We start from the raw sequence: 18108 nt of genomic DNA, 5'->3' as shown, positions 1-18108 counted from the left end.
GCACGTTAGAGGGGGTTGTTAGACTTGTTAGCTTTGTTGTGGACATTCGGCTCTTATTTTAGATTGTGATGGCTGTGCGAGTTGTGCATATAATCGGAAGCGAAAAGAGACAAATCGAGAAATCGATAAAGCGTAAAATATCCAAATTGAAAACACATAATCATGATAAAATTCGATGACGCGTAAGATCGATGATTCTAGGCTAGAAAATAGATAGAGCATCCTGGGTTTTGGGACATCGACTACCCAAAGTGATTCAACTATTCCCCCCAAGTTCGAGCACACGCTTTGGCCTAATAGACTATGCTCTCACCGTGATACGGCTAGCGGCATCCGTCCTTCCAGTTACTACGCGGCTCGAGTCATCGGAACAGTCGAGACTTTGGTGAGATCTTTTGAAAATCATTTTAGGGAGTGAAACGGGTTATTAAGATGCGGGTTTCACCCCTAACTTAACACCTTGTTTGTTCCTAGCTGTGGTTGTGCTCACCGAATAAGTTCGAGAGTTCCACTATATAGAAATGGAGGTTTCCATTGAGATGTGGATGTCACTCCTGGCTCAACGCAAGGTTCTCGTGCTAAGAATAATATGTTGAGTGAGTGATCTTATCGAGAGTTCTTGGTTTTCACACCTAATCTCGACACAATCACTCGTTGGTGTTATGCGAGTGTTTCAAACGTGCGTATTATGTTAGCCTTAGGAAAGGTAAGATAGTATTTAGCCTTAGGAAAGGCTCCCTTTGTACGAAGCTGCCTTTGTACGAAGGTGCAACATTGCGGGTTCGAACATAAATATAGCATGACATGTGGGTTCATACGAAGCCACACTAGGTGAGTTCGCACAAGCAAATAAGACGTAGGTTCGTACAAAGTCACAATAGGTGGGTTCGTACGAGAGGGTTTGTTTGGTACTTAGACTATAGACTAGGCCTTTTCAACACGACTCGACCTAATTCCCTATAGTTATGGCTCTGATACCAATCTATAACACCCCAATCGGTGGCCGAATCATCGGGGCGCGGCACTAAGCGAATCAGATTGCTCAAGAGAATCCATAACGACTAATTTAGCGACAATATTTAACAAGTTCATTATCCCATACTAATAAACAAATATTTCACAAAAATGTCATACAAATTTTATGTCTCTCAAACAATACGAATCCGACAACTTAGATTTTATGTGGGTTTCTAGACTTTCTAATCTTGATTCGAGATAACCTGTGATTAACCTGCAACATACGTTAAAATAATGTCAATGCAAAATGTATTGGCAAGTATACATGTTTGATATAATAGTAAAGTGGATAAAAGCGCAGTGAATTTCCACATACATAACGAGATACACCCAACATATATACTAACTAGACAATTACTTCCAGCTAAGTCCCGAGATGACTGCGAAGGAGCGGTGCGAGTTATTCTTAACTAGACCCCATCGGGTGTGAGTCGAACTATAGTACTATACTAGCTAAGGTGGAACATCAACGAGTAAAAGTCCTAGCACATATGTATCAAGCATCACTTGTAAATATGCATATTGGTCATTCGCGTGTGTTAGCGTGTTAGGTCCGTTTTTTGTATGAAAATTAACTTTAAAAGCGGTTTCTACTCTGATCCAACACTTGGTGAGTATGATATATTCAGATCTACAACTTGGGAAGCCAAAGCTAATCCCAATCACTCGTTCAAGTGTAGGTCGAAGATTTGATGAAAAAGATGAAGTTTTGACTCGAATAGGACTGAGTTTTGATGAAAAAGAAGAAGCTTAAGTAAAAAAGATGAAGTTTAGTTGAAAACAAAAGAGTTTTTATGAAATCGAAGTGAATCTTGTGGAAAATCGTAGTGGAAAACATTGTGTAATCGTGTAAAAATGGTAGATCTTACTTGAAAACACTTGGACAGCAATTCGGCAGCGTTTCGGTAAGGACGGCAGCAAGTTAGAATGAAAGGACGAGTGGCTTGCTATTTATAGAAGAGGTTGGCTCCCATGGTTCGAAGCTAGCTGCCATCGTACGGAGGCAATGCCTTCATACGAAGCTGCTGGCTTCGTTCGAAGGGGCAGTCTTGAGTATGGATTCTCCATTTCGCGTATAGGATGCTCGTTAGGTGCGTTTTGTTGCGTTAGTTAGGACGAGTACTTTAAGTATTTTAGCAAGGCATTAAGTATTGCATTACGTTGCGTTTCAGAGCGATAAATCGAGTTGCGATAGTGTGCGTTTGAGCGTTTTCATGCGAGTATTAATGCATAGATAATACTAATAATGTACAATGTATATAATATATGTATAAGTAACCGCATTTCGAGTTTGCGTTGCAATGAGCGAGCGTGTAGTTTAGACACTCGCATGATGCAATAGTGTAAGCGTTAGCATTTATAAACATATGCGTTGTGAAGTGTGATATAGTGTGTTGAAAGTATGCAATGTCGCATAGTAAGCGATATAGTTTACATTATGATCCGAATCTCGGTGCCAGGCATAACAAGAGTAACGAGCGCGAAAGTGCAGGTTGTTACATGTGGGGGGTATTTATAGAGGGAGTGGGTTCGAACAGGAGGCATTCGTTCGAAGCTGGCTGCCTTCGTACGTGGCTGGCTGGCTTCGTTCGAAGGTGTTGTTTTGTGCATATCGGTTTCCGTTTCGCGTGTAGGATGCTCGTTAGGTGTGATTACCGGCAAATAAAGTAGCATAATTCTTTGTAATCCATGTTGCGTTAGCGTATGCGAATATAAAGCGTTTAGGCGTGCAGTGGTGCTGTGTGATGAAAATGTATTTCGTATAACATAACCCTTTATTTATATCGAATCTCGGAGTACGAAATGGATACAAATCGAAGTAAGTAGCAAACGGATAACAATCCGAAAAGTCGGGTTGTTACATTAAGTTTATTTGATCATCTATGTAAAGTTCTTGAAATAAAATACGATAGGTTAACTATCTATTTTTATTTAGATCAATTTAAAAAAAAAAAACTTAATACCCAATTTTGTTTAATATTTTTTTGAACGGCAAGGAACGACGTGTCAACCACTGTGACACTAGGCGATGTGGCCAAGGTCGACTACTCGACTGCCGCCAGCCCCTTGGCTCTCCCAGATGCGCGGAAACCCGACTTCCACCCACCCAAATGCGCGACAGTCGAATAACCGGTAAAACCTCGTCTCCCATCCAATACAAACCGACGCCACCCGTATTCGGCCTTCACCTGGATGCCGCCAGAAAATATTGGGGAGAATGAGAGTCGAACCTGGGTCACAAGGAACACCAAGTCTTTCCCCCACATAGACATTCCATAATAAATTTGTATTTTATATATAATTATTTTTGGTATCTTTAACTATACAAGTATTGATACTGTAGCCGTACCGTGATGAACCGAAGTGATTCTAACCAAACATTGGTTGTAGTTTCGGTATTATTGAAACCAGTTTTGGTATTCATTTTTATGATTTTAGATAAATGTAAACGCGTGTCGATATTCTTTTGGACATATTACGATTTTCGTTTTTGAGTTTTCTATTTAGGCTCCAATACCGAGTAACAATAATGTAGTGATACAATAACAAAGCGTACTGTACCGATACTGACCGAATTCCGTCCAGAAGGCGTGGAGAATTCCACTAGTTTGTGTAAAATGTAGAGATAATAAATGGGACAAATGAATTTGTTATTTATTTGAAAAGGTTAACATGGTTTGAGGTGAGAGTGCTATGATCTATTAACATAGTTTTCTCGATGTCATTGTATATGATGCTTTCATTTGCAACACTATCATTTGCAACTTTGCTATTCACGAATGAAGGTGGTTGAATGTCACATGGCACCCCTGTCCATTGCACATGTTTATCAATGTTAAGAGATGAGCTTTGCCTAACAACAAACGATTTTTAATCAACTTAGCTCCAACGATTTACAACTTTATAAGATGCTTTGTCATCATTCAGTTTCACTTGTGGCCCAAAATTCAAATATTCTTGTTGTTACCAACATAAGGGTGTAAACAAGCTTAGCCACTCAAGATTTGGTCAAACTTGAACGAGCTTGAACCCCTCTTATATAGCTCACTAAGTTCACGATTTAACCAACTAACCTTAATTTGTGAATACTTTTTACCATTTTAACCAAATAATTATGTAAGTTGTAGGAAAAAAAACATGTAAGGAGGCACCCATGAATGAAAAAACCAACAGACAACAACAATTAACACATGTTTTAAAGTCATGCTTTCCTTTTAATTTTTTTTTTGAAGAACTAGGTGGTTTAACCATCAAAAGAGTGCTTTTAGATGGTCCATAAATTTGTTTTCAAAACTAGGTAGGTCGCTGAACCAAACAGCAACCTTCTACACCTCCTCTGACAAAATTCAGAATATAGCTGAAGTTCTTAGGCTAGAGGGTATGGGGAGCCTCATCCCCAAGGGGATGGGCCGCCACATCAGTGCCATGTAGGCTTGGCTTGGAAGGGATGGACCTAGGGGGTGGGGGATGAACCCCTTTATATATATATATATGTATGTATGTATAGATGTATGTGTGTTAGGAGAGAGGAAAGTAGGCACGGCACATCCGGCTGTGGGGAATTGATCTTGCCGAGCCGAGCCCAGGGGGGCGGTGTGGGGGACCGGCGCCGGTCCTAGCCGGGCCTCAGCCGGCCCCCATACCCTTTAGTCTTATAAGGTTGCTGTTTGGATCAGAATTCTTCATACAAGGTCGCTGTTTCATATATATATCTTGGAAAGGTCGCTGTTTGGAACTGATATATATCACAAGGTTGCTGTTGATATATATATATATCTAGGAAAGGTCGCTGTTTGGAACTGATATATATCAGAAGATCGCTGTTTCAGACAGTAATGTATAAGAAGATAGTTGTTTGGGATTGCAATTTATAATAAGATCATTGTTTCATGCAGAAATCTATCAAAGATGGCTGTTTGAAGCAGAAATGTATGCAAAGGTCGCTGTTTGAAGAAAATATGTAACTGAAGATTGTTGTTTGATGATGCTAACTTAAAAGTAATACCATATAGGTCGTTGTTCAGTATGCATGTTGCTTATATCAACCCAAATGAACAAACATCAGCACAAGAAGCATTCATTCTGTTAATAATAATATAACGTCGATCTTGCAATTTTGCAATTTTGTTTAACATTGAAGTCTTATGTTCGTTATAAAAGATGATCGGGGCTTGATTTTTCAGGCGATACCAAAATCTGGTCAAAGTATGCTCGAGGATCATTCGGGACACCATTCTTCATGATGTTTTTCTCAGTTTTAAATTTCGTATACCAAGTGAGAAAACCTTGTGTGGAGGAGAACGATCCTTCTCTTCTACCACCTTCTCACGTAAGGTGTACAAGGATAATGACTCAACTGCTGCTGTGGATGCTTCTACAGCTGCTACTGAGTCTTTTTGAAGATTCAATTGCTCAGGTGGTTGGGCGGTTATGACGTGTTTCTGAGCTTTAAAGTATTCTGCAACTTCTAGTGGGGTATGAGCCTGTAGAACAATCATCATCACCGCCATTTCCGGTAGGAGATTAGGATCATAACACATTTCAAGTCGCATTTTATCCCATGTGACTTGATGTAGGATCGTGGTACGACCTGACGAGTCGATCAGAAGAGTACTCAGACAGAATCAGAGGCGGAATTCATTGATTCTGTCTCTGTTTAGCTTGATTTCACTAATTTGTCTCTGTTTATTGCACTTGATAACAATTTACAAGCTCTGGAGACGATTCGGCAGGGCTTCGCCGTTACACAATCTAACTCCTCTACTAGTTCCGGTTGAGTGACCTTCCTATATATAGGAGACATTGGTTCGCTTATACGGACATGTACGTATAAGCGGACCTACATCACTGACATAAAAGCGGACCTACATGGATGACACATAAGCGGACCTACTATATTGACATATAAGCGGACCTATCTAACTCATGTGTTTCCTGATTTTCGTTCACGGTACAATCAGCCCTAACCTAGACTCGAACTAAGATGTAGTCGACAGACAACTGCACCAACAGACTCCCCCTTGAATGTTGACGGAATCTTCAGTGAGAGTCTTCAATCATGACAACTCTTTAATCTTGATCGGTCTTCTTCAGGAACTCTTCCTGGAATTATGTACCCGAAACTTTCTCTGGCTCTAACTTTCATCAGACTCCCCCTATCATCAAGCTGGGATCGCCGTCTGGAATTCGTTATCACCATTGAAATCAACTCCTGGCTTTATCAGTTTAAACTTCTTCTCAGGTTCTGAAGTATCTCCTGGCTTTCCGTAGCAACAGGATCAGAAACCTGCACAACTCAAACACTCTATCACAAACAAACAAAATTGTGATTCAACTTAATGAATCAACTAATCATTCAAGAATTTTTCACATTTAAAAATTTATTAACTTTTAACTTTTCCAAAATCTGATAAAACATTTCAAACCAAATTAACCAAACCATCTGTTCATCATGTTTATCCTTTGAGATTTTGAATTTCAGCTCTCCAACATCAGTTGTCGAAAATCTTTTTGGATTTTTTCAATAATATGAAACACAAATGCAATAACAAAAATTGAATGCAGAAATAAAATACGTACAAACATATTTTTGTGAGTTCGTGCAAGAGGATCATATCAGCTATTGACAAGACACTAGCACCGTTAAGTTGTTATTTCATTTTAAGCTTTTAAACAGTTCGCGTTGATCGTCAATATATTGATCCACTTAAATTCTCACAAAATGTTCAACCTGTTCGGGATACTGAACTAGTGTTTTAGAACTTAAACATCTACATGTGTTCCACCTCAGTATATACTCCCGTATCCAGACTCCAATATTCAGTCTTACAGGTGAGTATACCACAGCTGATATCTGTTAAGGGGTTATGTGCGAGGGCCGTGATAGCTCAGGTCGATACTTCCATATACGCAAAGAGATGACGGCTTCGTCCCCTTTAGAGGATCTTTTATTTACAACAGCAGCGACTATCAATTTTATTGTTTCATCAGCATGCTGAGGGCGAGCTTATATTTCAAAGCTTTTTGCAGAAAGTATTATTCAGGGACTAGGTCAGTACTTCCATACAGCAGAAGTGCTGGGATAATACCCCAGATATCACTGAGTATAAAGACCTAGTATCTCAGAATACGGGACCCTTCAAACAGGATTTCAGGGGTTACCTATATATCCTGGAGGTGTTCCCCACGTAGACGCAAGTGAAATTTATGTTTATATCCCAAACTGATCTACTAAATATGTGAAAACCTACCGGCACATCTTTAGCGAGACTGCTTAATTGCATTTATACATTACAAATCTTTAGCGTACTGTGCCAGTCTAGCTGATGTACTATCATTTCCCCTTATTCGCACCAAAACTCATTTTTGATTTTATCATGTTTTTGGACATTTTCAAATTTTCTAATTTTTTTTTAAATTTTACTCCCCCTAAAATCAAAATATGTTTCAATTTTGATTTTCTGGGAAAATTTGAAACAAACGGTACAAAAATTTGACAACATGATATCGAATCGCTTCAATTCGCCATCCACTTGGCGTAAACAATCAGAACTCCCCCTCACAACAAACTATTTTCCCATTGTGATCTCAAAACACTTAAGTTTGTTTTAATCAGTATGGTTTTTTTCGGAAAAATTTAGTTTGTTTACCAATCATTTGTAGGTTCGGGGTTGTCTCATCATCTTGTTTTCTTCATCCACACAACAGATTTTACATTTTCAATTTTAGATCTCAAACACCACTTGTAGAAAATCAAGTACAATTTAATGTCCCTGATTTACCACATGTAAGGCGAAAAATCACCAGAGTGAAATTTCTCAAGAAACGTGCCGATTCATGTTCCACGCTTTCCAACCTGGGAACTCCGGCAAGTCAGGTTTTTCTATTTAAACAGATTCACCCAAGCCTGACGGTCCTTGGGTGATTTCGAATTCTTGTTCAACAATGGTAGAAAGTTTGCATCATCCATTGTTAAACCTGAATTCTCCATTTTTACCTCAACCAATGGCTCCTCTGGCTTTGACGAACCAGAATCATTGCCTGCACATGGCTTGTCTGACTTTGATCTGTCAGATTCATCACCTGAAGGTGGCTTGTCTGATTTTGACATATCAGATTCATCGCCGACCATTTTCTTCTTCTTCTTTTCTTCTTTCGTCCTCAGATTTGTATGTGATGAATTCATCTTGCTTGACTTTGCAATCGAGGAAGTTGATTCATCCGAACTCTTATTCGATCTGTTCGGTGAACCCGAGGACAAAATCTTCTCGAGATAGTCTCTCGCCTTCTTTCTCTTTTTCCTCAGTCTGTCTTTCTGCCCCTGTGAAAGTTTAACTTTCTTTTCTTGAATTGTCTATTCTTGAACTTTAGGTTTTAGAACCTTCTGTTCATGGGGCTTGACATTGATTGGAATCTTTGCCAATTTTTTAGACTTATCCCTCAATCTGTCATTCGATCTCCTTGGGCAATCTCTGGCAATGTGACCTCTAATTTGACAATTAAAGCATCTTCTCGTCTCATAATTCCTTCTCTGGCAGTTAACAGCAATGTGTCCGTGATAACCGCATCGGTAACACACTCTATTATCATACCAATCACCATTTTCAGCCCAAATGCTCAAATCAAAGCACTGTTTGGCTTGGTGATATTCCTTTCTCCTGTTGATTGCTGGATTTGACTTTTGAGCACTGTGGTCCGACCTGCACCACTTATTACCAACAATTTTTGAGTTTTTATTTTTTACTTTTTGTAATTTTTGATTTCGATTGGATGATTGATTTGATGAGCTTTTATTTTCTTTTTGAACATTTTTCAAATTTTTATCTTTTTGTTTTTGTTCCACTTTCTTCTTCAAAGGTTTTTGCTTAGAGCATTCTCCCTTTTCAGTCGATTGTAGAACAGTTTTCTGAACTTTTTCTTTTAATTTCAAAAACAATTTTTGTTTTTCTAATTTTTCATTTACATCATCAGATTTCTCATCGCAATCTTCAACTTTGACATTGTCAAAGTTTGTGACATCGTCACTTATTGGAACTGAATTGATTGGTTTTGGACAGGGAAAATTCAAACTGTCTGATGCAGTCACAAAACCTATCAATTTCTTTTCAAGTTCATCAATCTTGTTTCTTGAATTTTCAGCTTCATTTTCAAGCTGAGATATTCTTTCAAGATGAGACTTGATTGATTTTTCATTCTCATTCTTCATATTTTCAAGAACAGGCTTTTCAACTTCCAAAACTTTTATCTGTTCTTGAAATTTCGTTTCATTTGCTTTCAAGTTTTTGTTCTCAAGCTTTATCCAGAAATCTTCATTTTCTGAGGATTTCTTGTTGCTTTCAAAGTCTTTTCTAACTTTTCGATTTTCTTTCAAGCACATTCACCTTCTTTTTCAAGTTTAATAATTTTCTGAAGATGGGAATTTATTATTTTTTGCTTTTCAATGTTGTTTTGACTAAAAACATTTCTCCCATCTTCAAAAATTTTTATTTGACTTTGAAATTCTTTCTCAGCTTTTAGTTTCTCTATTTCAAAAACTTTCATTTTATCTTTCAACTTCTGGTTTTCCAATGTCAAACTGTTAAAATTACTTAACAGTTTGTCATTTTCAACTTTCAGTTTCTCACAAATTTCCTGAAATATAAGAATCTGTTTAATATCAGTTTGCTTCTCGTCTTTCAACTTTTTGACTTCCGATGTCAAACTTTCCACATCCTTCAAGAGTTTGTCATTGTCAGTCTTAAAGCTGTCACATTTGGAACACACTGATACAGAATTTGAAACTTCATTTTTCACAGATTCTTCATTCTTTGGATCTTGTTCTTTCTCTTTCTTATATGTACCTGCACCAAAGATAGTAACAAGATCAAGAGGATTTCCATGATTATCAATATAGCAACCCCTTTTCATATCATATATCAAATTACTTTTTACTGCCCAACAAACATTGATTCTTTTGTTTATTTCATATATCACTTCTAAACTCAAATCATCTAAATTCATTTTTATTTTATCCAACACATCTCTCTTCTTTTGATAAAGTTCATAATCATGATTTTTAAGTTTGCTGATGAATTTATTCAAAGATAATTTTGAAAAACTAGAATTTTCTCTCAGATTTTTCAAAAAATCATCCCATTCAGCTGGTAATCCATTAGCAAACTTTGAAACCATTTCAGCTTCTGATATTACTATTTGATTTTCTTTCAAATAGTCAATCAAACGATCAAAACGTTTCTCCAAATCATCCAATTTTTCATCTTTCTTACTTAGAAAACATTCGAAACGTTTACTCTAAACCTCTTTGGGCAATTTCTGATAAGAACTACTGAGATATCCTCGATACCAATCATTTAACCTTTTAAGATCATTGTTTTCTTGTTCATCAAATACCATTTCCATTTTTCTAACAATCCCAACAAATCTTTGTTGTTCACAAAAGCGAAACACCTGTACTGTTCACAAGAGCGAATCTACTGTTTGTTCCTTGGAGCGGAACCTTTGTTTGAACAGATAAGCGGAACCAAGTTTAACCAAACAAGCGAACCACAAAGTTGTCACACGAGCGGAACTACAAGTTGTATGTTCAAGCGGATCTACCTGATGTCTGTTCAAGCGGATCTACCTGATGTCTGTTCAAGCGGATCTCTTGAGCGGAACTACAACTAAGTGACTTTGGAGCGGACCTGTGATGAACACAAAAGCGGAACTACTGATGCTTTTTGGAGCGGAACTATCAACTTAGGTGACACTGAAGCGAACCTAACTGTTCAAATAAGCGAAACTATCAAGTGTCCGTAAAAGCGGAACCAAGTTCGAAGATCATTTCGTCCATTTTTTGTCCGTATTTTGGTCTGAAACTTTCCAGGGTTTGTTAATGTCCAATAACACACAGTCTGTGAAATTTTGATCCAATTTTGACCGTGAAAATTTTCTGAATTGATAAAAGAAGGTGTAGAAATCAGATTTTTTGAGCGAAAACGAGCTAAACGGTAAGAACTCTTCCTCCTGAGCTCTGATACCACTTGTAGGATCGTTATACGACCTGACGAGTCGATCAGAAGAGTACTCAGACAGAATCAGAGGCGGAATTCATTGATTCTGTCTCTGTTTAGCTTGAGTTCACTAATTTGTCTCTGTTTATTGCACTTGATAACAATTTACAAGCTCTGGAGACGATTCGGCAGGGCTTCGCCGTTACACAATCTAACTCCTCTACTAGTTCCGCTTGAATGACCTTCCTATATATAGGAGACATTGGTTCGCTTATACGGACATGTACGTATAAGCGGACCTACATCACTGACATAAAAGCGGACCTACATGGATGACACATAAGCGGACCTACTATATTGACATATAAGAGGACCTATCTAACTCATGTGTTTCCTGATTTTCGTTCACTGTACAATCAGCCCTAACCTAAGACTCGAACTAAGATGTAGTCGACAGACAACTGCACCAACACTTGGCGACGAAAATGTGTTGATTAGATCCTATTGTAATGTTGTTCGCTCCTACTGCATCAGCTTGGTTTTTGTTCAACCTTCCCTGTCACGCGTATCCAGGCTTTTGCAAATCCTCAAACATCACCGAAGCTGCAGAATCGTCACGGAAGGTGCGAACAACCCGTTCCATATCACTTTACGGGTCGCAGAGCCGGTGATAACCTTTTGACCCTATAAGGAAACTCGATATATACAAAGAAACCAGACGGGTTTAAATTCATTTAGTTTATGTTTGGCACCTCTCCATTAGAAATGCTTTGTTAAGTAACATTGTATTTCTGCATGTATGTAATTAAAATAGTACTGCATGTATGTAATTTTGCGAGCTTGATAGATCCTATTGTAATGTTGTAATGTTGTTGAATTACTTAATAAAAAACTTTGTTAAATTTTGTGTTGTAACATGCTGTGTTGTTGAGAACCCGGTATAAACCTAATAATTAATACGGAACAATTAAAAAAGAGTCGTGAGAAATCAACCATTATAATTTGAAGCATGGTTCAAACCAAATAATTAAAACCGAATTAACTATATTGTTCTAAACATGATATTTAAAAACGAATAATAAAAACCGAATAACAGACACTTGTTCAAACGAACGGGGCCATATATGTAGTTGAACATGTTTTAAGACAACTTACATTTTTACTTTTTAGAATATTCAAAAATATTAATTATATTTATGTTAACCCACAAGATGGTGGGCTCCACCAAATATCTGGGTACTCAACACTATAAATACCCATAGGATTAGGTTCTAAACCCACACCAACTTTCTTTAAAACAGATAGCATACAAACCATATCCAACTTACACAACCCACCCATCCTAAACATTTCCCTTTCTTAGTTTATGGATTCTTTTCAGCCATACCTCGTAAGACTATATTGGGGCGGTGTGTTTTCCTTTGTAAACGGGGTTGTTCAGTTTGACGAATCCACCCTAACAACCTCATTCATTATGTGACAGAAATTGTCGTATGACGAATTGGTGGATTCAATCTGTAATCATGTTCAACTACTGAAAATATCAGTGCGCCTTTCATTGTTACTAGGGTACACGTATCAGGGCATATCTCAAACAACAAAAATTTTCAACGATGATGGTGTTGAAATGTTGCACTATTTAGCCGAAGTATCGGAAGGCAACTTCATTGCCGAGACCTATGTTCAGTGGGAGGCAGTCAATCCCGTCCAACACATGAGTTCACAAACCTTCTGCATGACATTACCCAACGTAATGTTGTTGACACCCAGTTATCCGATGAAGATGACGAGGGATACGGGGAAACAACTCAAGAACACCACTTCATGCCTCCTGTTGATAACATAGTAGGTCCGTCGTCCCAATTTGTGGTCGGCAGCGACAATAATGACGGCTTTGATGACTCGGAAGGTTATAGGACCGAAGAAAGTTCTGAAAGTGAAGAGGCACCCCGATCCGACGACGGCACTTCTGACAACGAGGCTGCAGTCAACCAACACACTGAGTTGACCCTGGCTCAGCCGAGGTCTTCTAGGCCTATCATTCCAGGGACACATGACGAGCCAGACGAGGGCAAGGAACTTAGGGATTACATGTGTCCGGGTTATGAAGATAATCCAATGGACGTATGGAATCCAAAAGCAAAACATATGCGTCTGGGCATGTATTTCAAATCTAAACAGGAGGTGGACCTTGCTGTCCGAGAATGGAACATTCACCGTGGAAGGGAAATTTTTGTGATGGATAGCAAACCAACTTTACATAAAGTTAAATACTACACCAGAAACAAAAATTGTAAAAACCCTTTCCCTGGCGCTCCTTTGTGTCAATGGCGTGCAACCGCATCAAGACATAAACACCAACACATGTGGAAAATTACCAACTGGGTGCCTGCCCACAGTTGTTATTCAATAGTGGTACGCAACAACAATAGGCGTCTTAGATCTAAGGATATCGCTGTACACATCCTGCCACAAATTCGTACCGACATTGCGTTGAAGGTGAAACACATCAGGACGCATATAAAGCAAGCGATGTCTTTTGATGTTACGTATACGAAGGCGTTGCATGGACGAAGAAAGGCTATTGAGAGGATATATGGAACTTGGGATAACAACTTTGAGGAGCTGTCAAAGTACGTGTTACGGCTTCATTCTCCAAACCCTGGTACGGTGGTTTCATGGTTTCATCACCCACATTCGACTCCATGACATCCAACCTTCAAATATGTTTTTTTGGGTATTTGGTCCCTCTATTCGTGCATTTCATCTTTGCCAGCCTGTAATCTCTGTGGACGGCACACACTTGAAAAGAGGGTACCGTGGTAATTGTTGGTTGCGGTAACCAAAAATGCCAACAACTACATAATGCCAGTGGCGTACACTCTAGTTGACGAAGAGACGGTTCATAGTTGGTGTATAGTTGGTGTTGGTTTATCCAAAATTTGAAGGAATACGTCACCAGAGACTGTAACAGTAAAATGTGTGTTCTATCAGACCGTCACGCTGGGATAATTAATGCCATGGAGAACCTTGAGGATTGGAAGGAACTAAAAGCCTACCACCGTTATTGTCTTTGGCATGTAAGAAGCAATTTTAGTGGAAGGTACAAGACCAAATCTCTCAGGAAGCTGTGTTGGATGATCGGGAGCACAAGTCAACACAGAAAGTATCTTTAGGCTGTGAGGGAAATGCGGATGTTAAATCAGGAAGCTTGGGACTACCTGAACGACATCGACAAAAGTAACTGGACTATTGTTCATGACCGCGGAAACGGTCGTTGGGGTAACCTTACGACGAACATATCCGAGTCTATGAATAACGAATTACGTGAAGCAAGACTCCTGCCAATAAAAGCCTTGATTCATTATACGTTTACCAAGGACGTATCAGAGTATGCTTGGCACGCGCATATGGCCTAAACCTGCAATACCCCTCCACCCCCTCGAATTTGATCCAGGTTTAACAAACTGCATTCCGTAGAAATGCAACATGAAGTGTCCTTGTACGATTTCAGGGATGGTCGCTACTCAGTTGTTTCAAGAGATGAAACAAATGGTGACGGTGGAAACGAGTACACCATTGAATACATACGCAGGCGGTGCACATGCGGGAAATGGCAAATGCTTAGATTCCCTTGTTCCCATGCTATCGCTGTTTGCGCTTGGAGGGGTGACCAACCACATAACGTTACCAATTCCAAATTCCACACGACCACCTATCAGGAACAGTATAGCGGTCATTTTTACACCCTAGGACACAAAGAAGAGTGGGAAGAACCGCACTGGACAATTCAAGGGGACCCTTCGAGGGTTACAACACATCGAGGTAGGGTTCGTTCAAGAAGAATTCAAAATGAGATGGATGTCAACTACCAAGATGAACCCTAGGCACGTCGATGCGGCATATGTGGAGAAGCAGGGCACAACAGGAAGACCTGTGGCCGACGTTAAGTAAGTATGTTGTTGTGGTTTTTATTGTTAACTGTTAGGTGTATCCTCCTCTATTTGGTGTTTGGTATTTCTGTTTGAATTGTGAGATGGTGTAATTTAACATTTAAGTCAGTTGTTCCAAAATTCACTATGAAACGATAAACACAACAACACAATTATTATTGAATTGAAATACATAAGACAACAGCTAAAATAGAATATGGAATTAAAAGGATGAATCAGAATCGCTATCGTAATTCTGATACTGCTCCCGTGGATCATCACTAACCACTGCGTCATCTGATAACGCGTTTGAGTCGCGATCGCTGTCGGATTGCTCAGTACACCTATAGTAGTAGTGGCATCCATACCTGCATATGGGTCGGATAATACCAGGTAAGGCTGCTCCCCTTTCGACAACTGAGATGTACGGGCAGTTAGGGTTTTGCACAAAAGAGGGGTGTTGTAGTCCTTCAATGAAGGAAGTTTGATTTTGATTTTCCTGACTAAGATGATGTGCACGGTAACGATGTTGGTCTAGCGGTGAAGGTCTGGGACGGGCACGCAGCTGTTTAGTGGAGGGGAACACACTGTTAGGGTTTGCTTATCGAGCAATATGGTTACGGTTGGGTTGTGGTTCAACAAAGTTATGGTTGGGTTGTGGTTCAACAAAGTTACGGTTGGGTTGTGGTTCAACATTTGCAGGGTTTGGCTCCCCTTCATGTATATGCAAATGAAAATGAGTGTGGAATTCGTTATCACCATCTGCAATCTGAATGACTTGTGAGGTTAGGTGAAGATGTGAAGATATATTGGTGTGATAGGTGGTATTTATAGAGAGGAGAAGTGTAGGAGTAATGATTAGAATACTACTAAACATAAACTGCTGATACAATAAATGAGAATAACATTCAACTAAACACAAACCAGAAGAGGATTACGACAATAAAGTGCAGATACAACAAACGACAAAAACATTCAACTAAACACCACTACAACAAACATCTTGCAACAAAGTGAACAACCCTATTTCCAATGACAGTCACCTCTAGATGATAGTTCTAAGTCTGACTCTTCTCCAGAATATGGGTTGTGCCAAACACACGACCAAACTTCTTCTTCTTCTTCATAGTTCCAAGCATCCTTCAGGACTTCTGGGTTGTAATCGTCCTCCGGGTTAGGGTTGAAATCAAATTGTTGTGTGTCATCATCATCACTTTTTTTAACAACGGGAATTTCTTCAACCTCTTTCTTTTTCCCAAGAACGTCCCTCTGTTTCACCAGTTGACGATTCACAACAGCACCAGAAGACGAACCTCCTTCCTCGACAGCTTCTGATTTTTTCGATTTTTCCTACCTCCAAATCAGGTCGCTTTAGGGGTAGTTCCCATTCCAAATACGCTTAGATGTCTTTTTCACTCATGCAGTTGTTTTAGACGTAGGAGAAGGGAGGTAACCGTTTCTTACCATTCCGGTTATCCATTACGGAGAAGTTGGTATTGCAGAGAAGAGAGATGAGGACCAATGGTGGGATGTGGTAAGAAATCGTCTGTTTTCCAAGGGTATTTATAGAGAAAAAAATAGGCGAATAAAAGAATATAAGGAACATTCTACCAAATAAGTAGGTATCTTTAACGGGGGACCCGGAACACTTGTTCTTGGAGCTGGAGGAAGTTCCCGATACCCCCCCCCCCTGAAAAGATCCCCAGAAAAAACACATTGGTATTATTACCCAATAGAAGAGTCTAGATCATGGTCAAAAATTGTAATGGCATTCTATCGTAACGACGATTCTTCTTTCTATTATAGTGGATTCCTTGGAAGGAGACAACTCGGATCCGAGTTTTGGGGTGTCCTACTTGGATACGAGAACTACGGTTACTTGTCGGCACTGGTAAGGAGTTTAAATAAAGGTTTTGCAAAAAAATATGTTTTATTCTTATGTTATATAAATGTCCACCTTGTAGCATGTGTGTGGTTGGGTTACCAGAATGATGAGTTTCAGATGGATTTTAATAAAAAAAATCCGCAAAACCAGAACAGTTGTTTCCATGGACGATTCTTCCACCGCAATTCCTAGACCTTCTGGGTGAGAATCCGAACCACCGTGCATTACCTTTTGCCTTCGGTTTAAAGAAACATTACCCTCCATTTTGGGACATCGATACGGTAGCAATTAAATCCCCAATTGTTTTTTTAAACCAAATATGTTTAAATTATAACTTTTTGTCTCAGGTTTATATTCCAATATGTGTTGACCTACAAGACTGGTTCATGGTTCGTGTTGATATGCAGACACTTCACCTTACCTTGTATTTTACTGGAACGTGTGGTTCAAGTGGTTCTGATAGGTCAAGCTTGATTCAAGTTAGGGTGTACCCAACCCAAATAAAATTTGAATCGTTATTCAAAACGTTTTGGATCAAATCTCATACTAGGAACATTCTAGACGCCCATACGTGGAAATGACAATGGTGACACATACTTAAGTTTGCCAACATGAGAAGGAAAACCCAGGACCTAATTCAGGGGTGTTAGTTTGTATGTTTTTGACTAAACTGGTTAATGACAAGGAGATAGGGATTGGGGGAGATCTTGACGAGGCTTGCGCGAAATATAGACGAGAGATGGCGGATGAGTTTTATGCAACTCGTTTTCACCTCCAAACGTGTAATAAAACAAGAAATGCTTTATCATATTTGTATTGGGTTTAAATTATTAAATAACGTTATCCGGGACTTTTTTGTAAAAAAGGCCAAAAATGACCTTCTGGACTGTTTTGGCCCCTCCAAACGAGGGGGAACGACCTCCAGTGAGACGACGCCACTGGTCCACGTTCTTATTCACCCTAGCATAAAACATGGAAAAACTCGGTGACGATGACTGACGCCGCACCTGTGAGAAAACAGACTCAGAAAAGGCCAGGCTGGCACTTTTTTGTAAAAAGGCAAAAAATGACTTTTTGGACTGTTTTGGCCCCTCCAAACGAGGGGAAACGACCTCCGGCGAGACGACGCCACTGATCCACAACCTTATTCACCCTAGCATAAAACATTGAATAACCTAGTGACGGTGACCGGTGCCGCACCGGTGAGAAAACAGACTCAGAAAAGGCCAGGCTGACACTTTTTTGTAAAAAGGCCAAAAATGACTTTTTGGACTGTTTTGGC

General features: G+C 39.3%; 1 protein-coding gene across 1 annotated transcript; it reads left to right on the top strand.

Annotated features, from left to right (window-relative positions):
- The first annotated feature begins 14491 nt into the window (after positions 1-14491).
- LOC110906713 lies at positions 14492-14896 on the top strand. The gene has a single exon (XM_022151808.1). It carries the CDS (start codon positions 14492-14494, stop codon positions 14894-14896), a length of 405 nt encoding a protein of 134 aa, XP_022007500.1.
- Positions 14897-18108: the final 3212 nt, after the last annotated feature.

The sequence above is a fragment of the Helianthus annuus genome, chromosome 14 (genome assembly GCF_002127325.2).
Source record: "Helianthus annuus cultivar XRQ/B chromosome 14, HanXRQr2.0-SUNRISE, whole genome shotgun sequence".
NCBI classification, from domain to species: domain Eukaryota; kingdom Viridiplantae; phylum Streptophyta; class Magnoliopsida; order Asterales; family Asteraceae; genus Helianthus; species Helianthus annuus.
The sequence above is the reverse complement of the archived record's forward strand: the minus strand, read 5'-3'. Positions and strand labels throughout refer to the sequence as shown.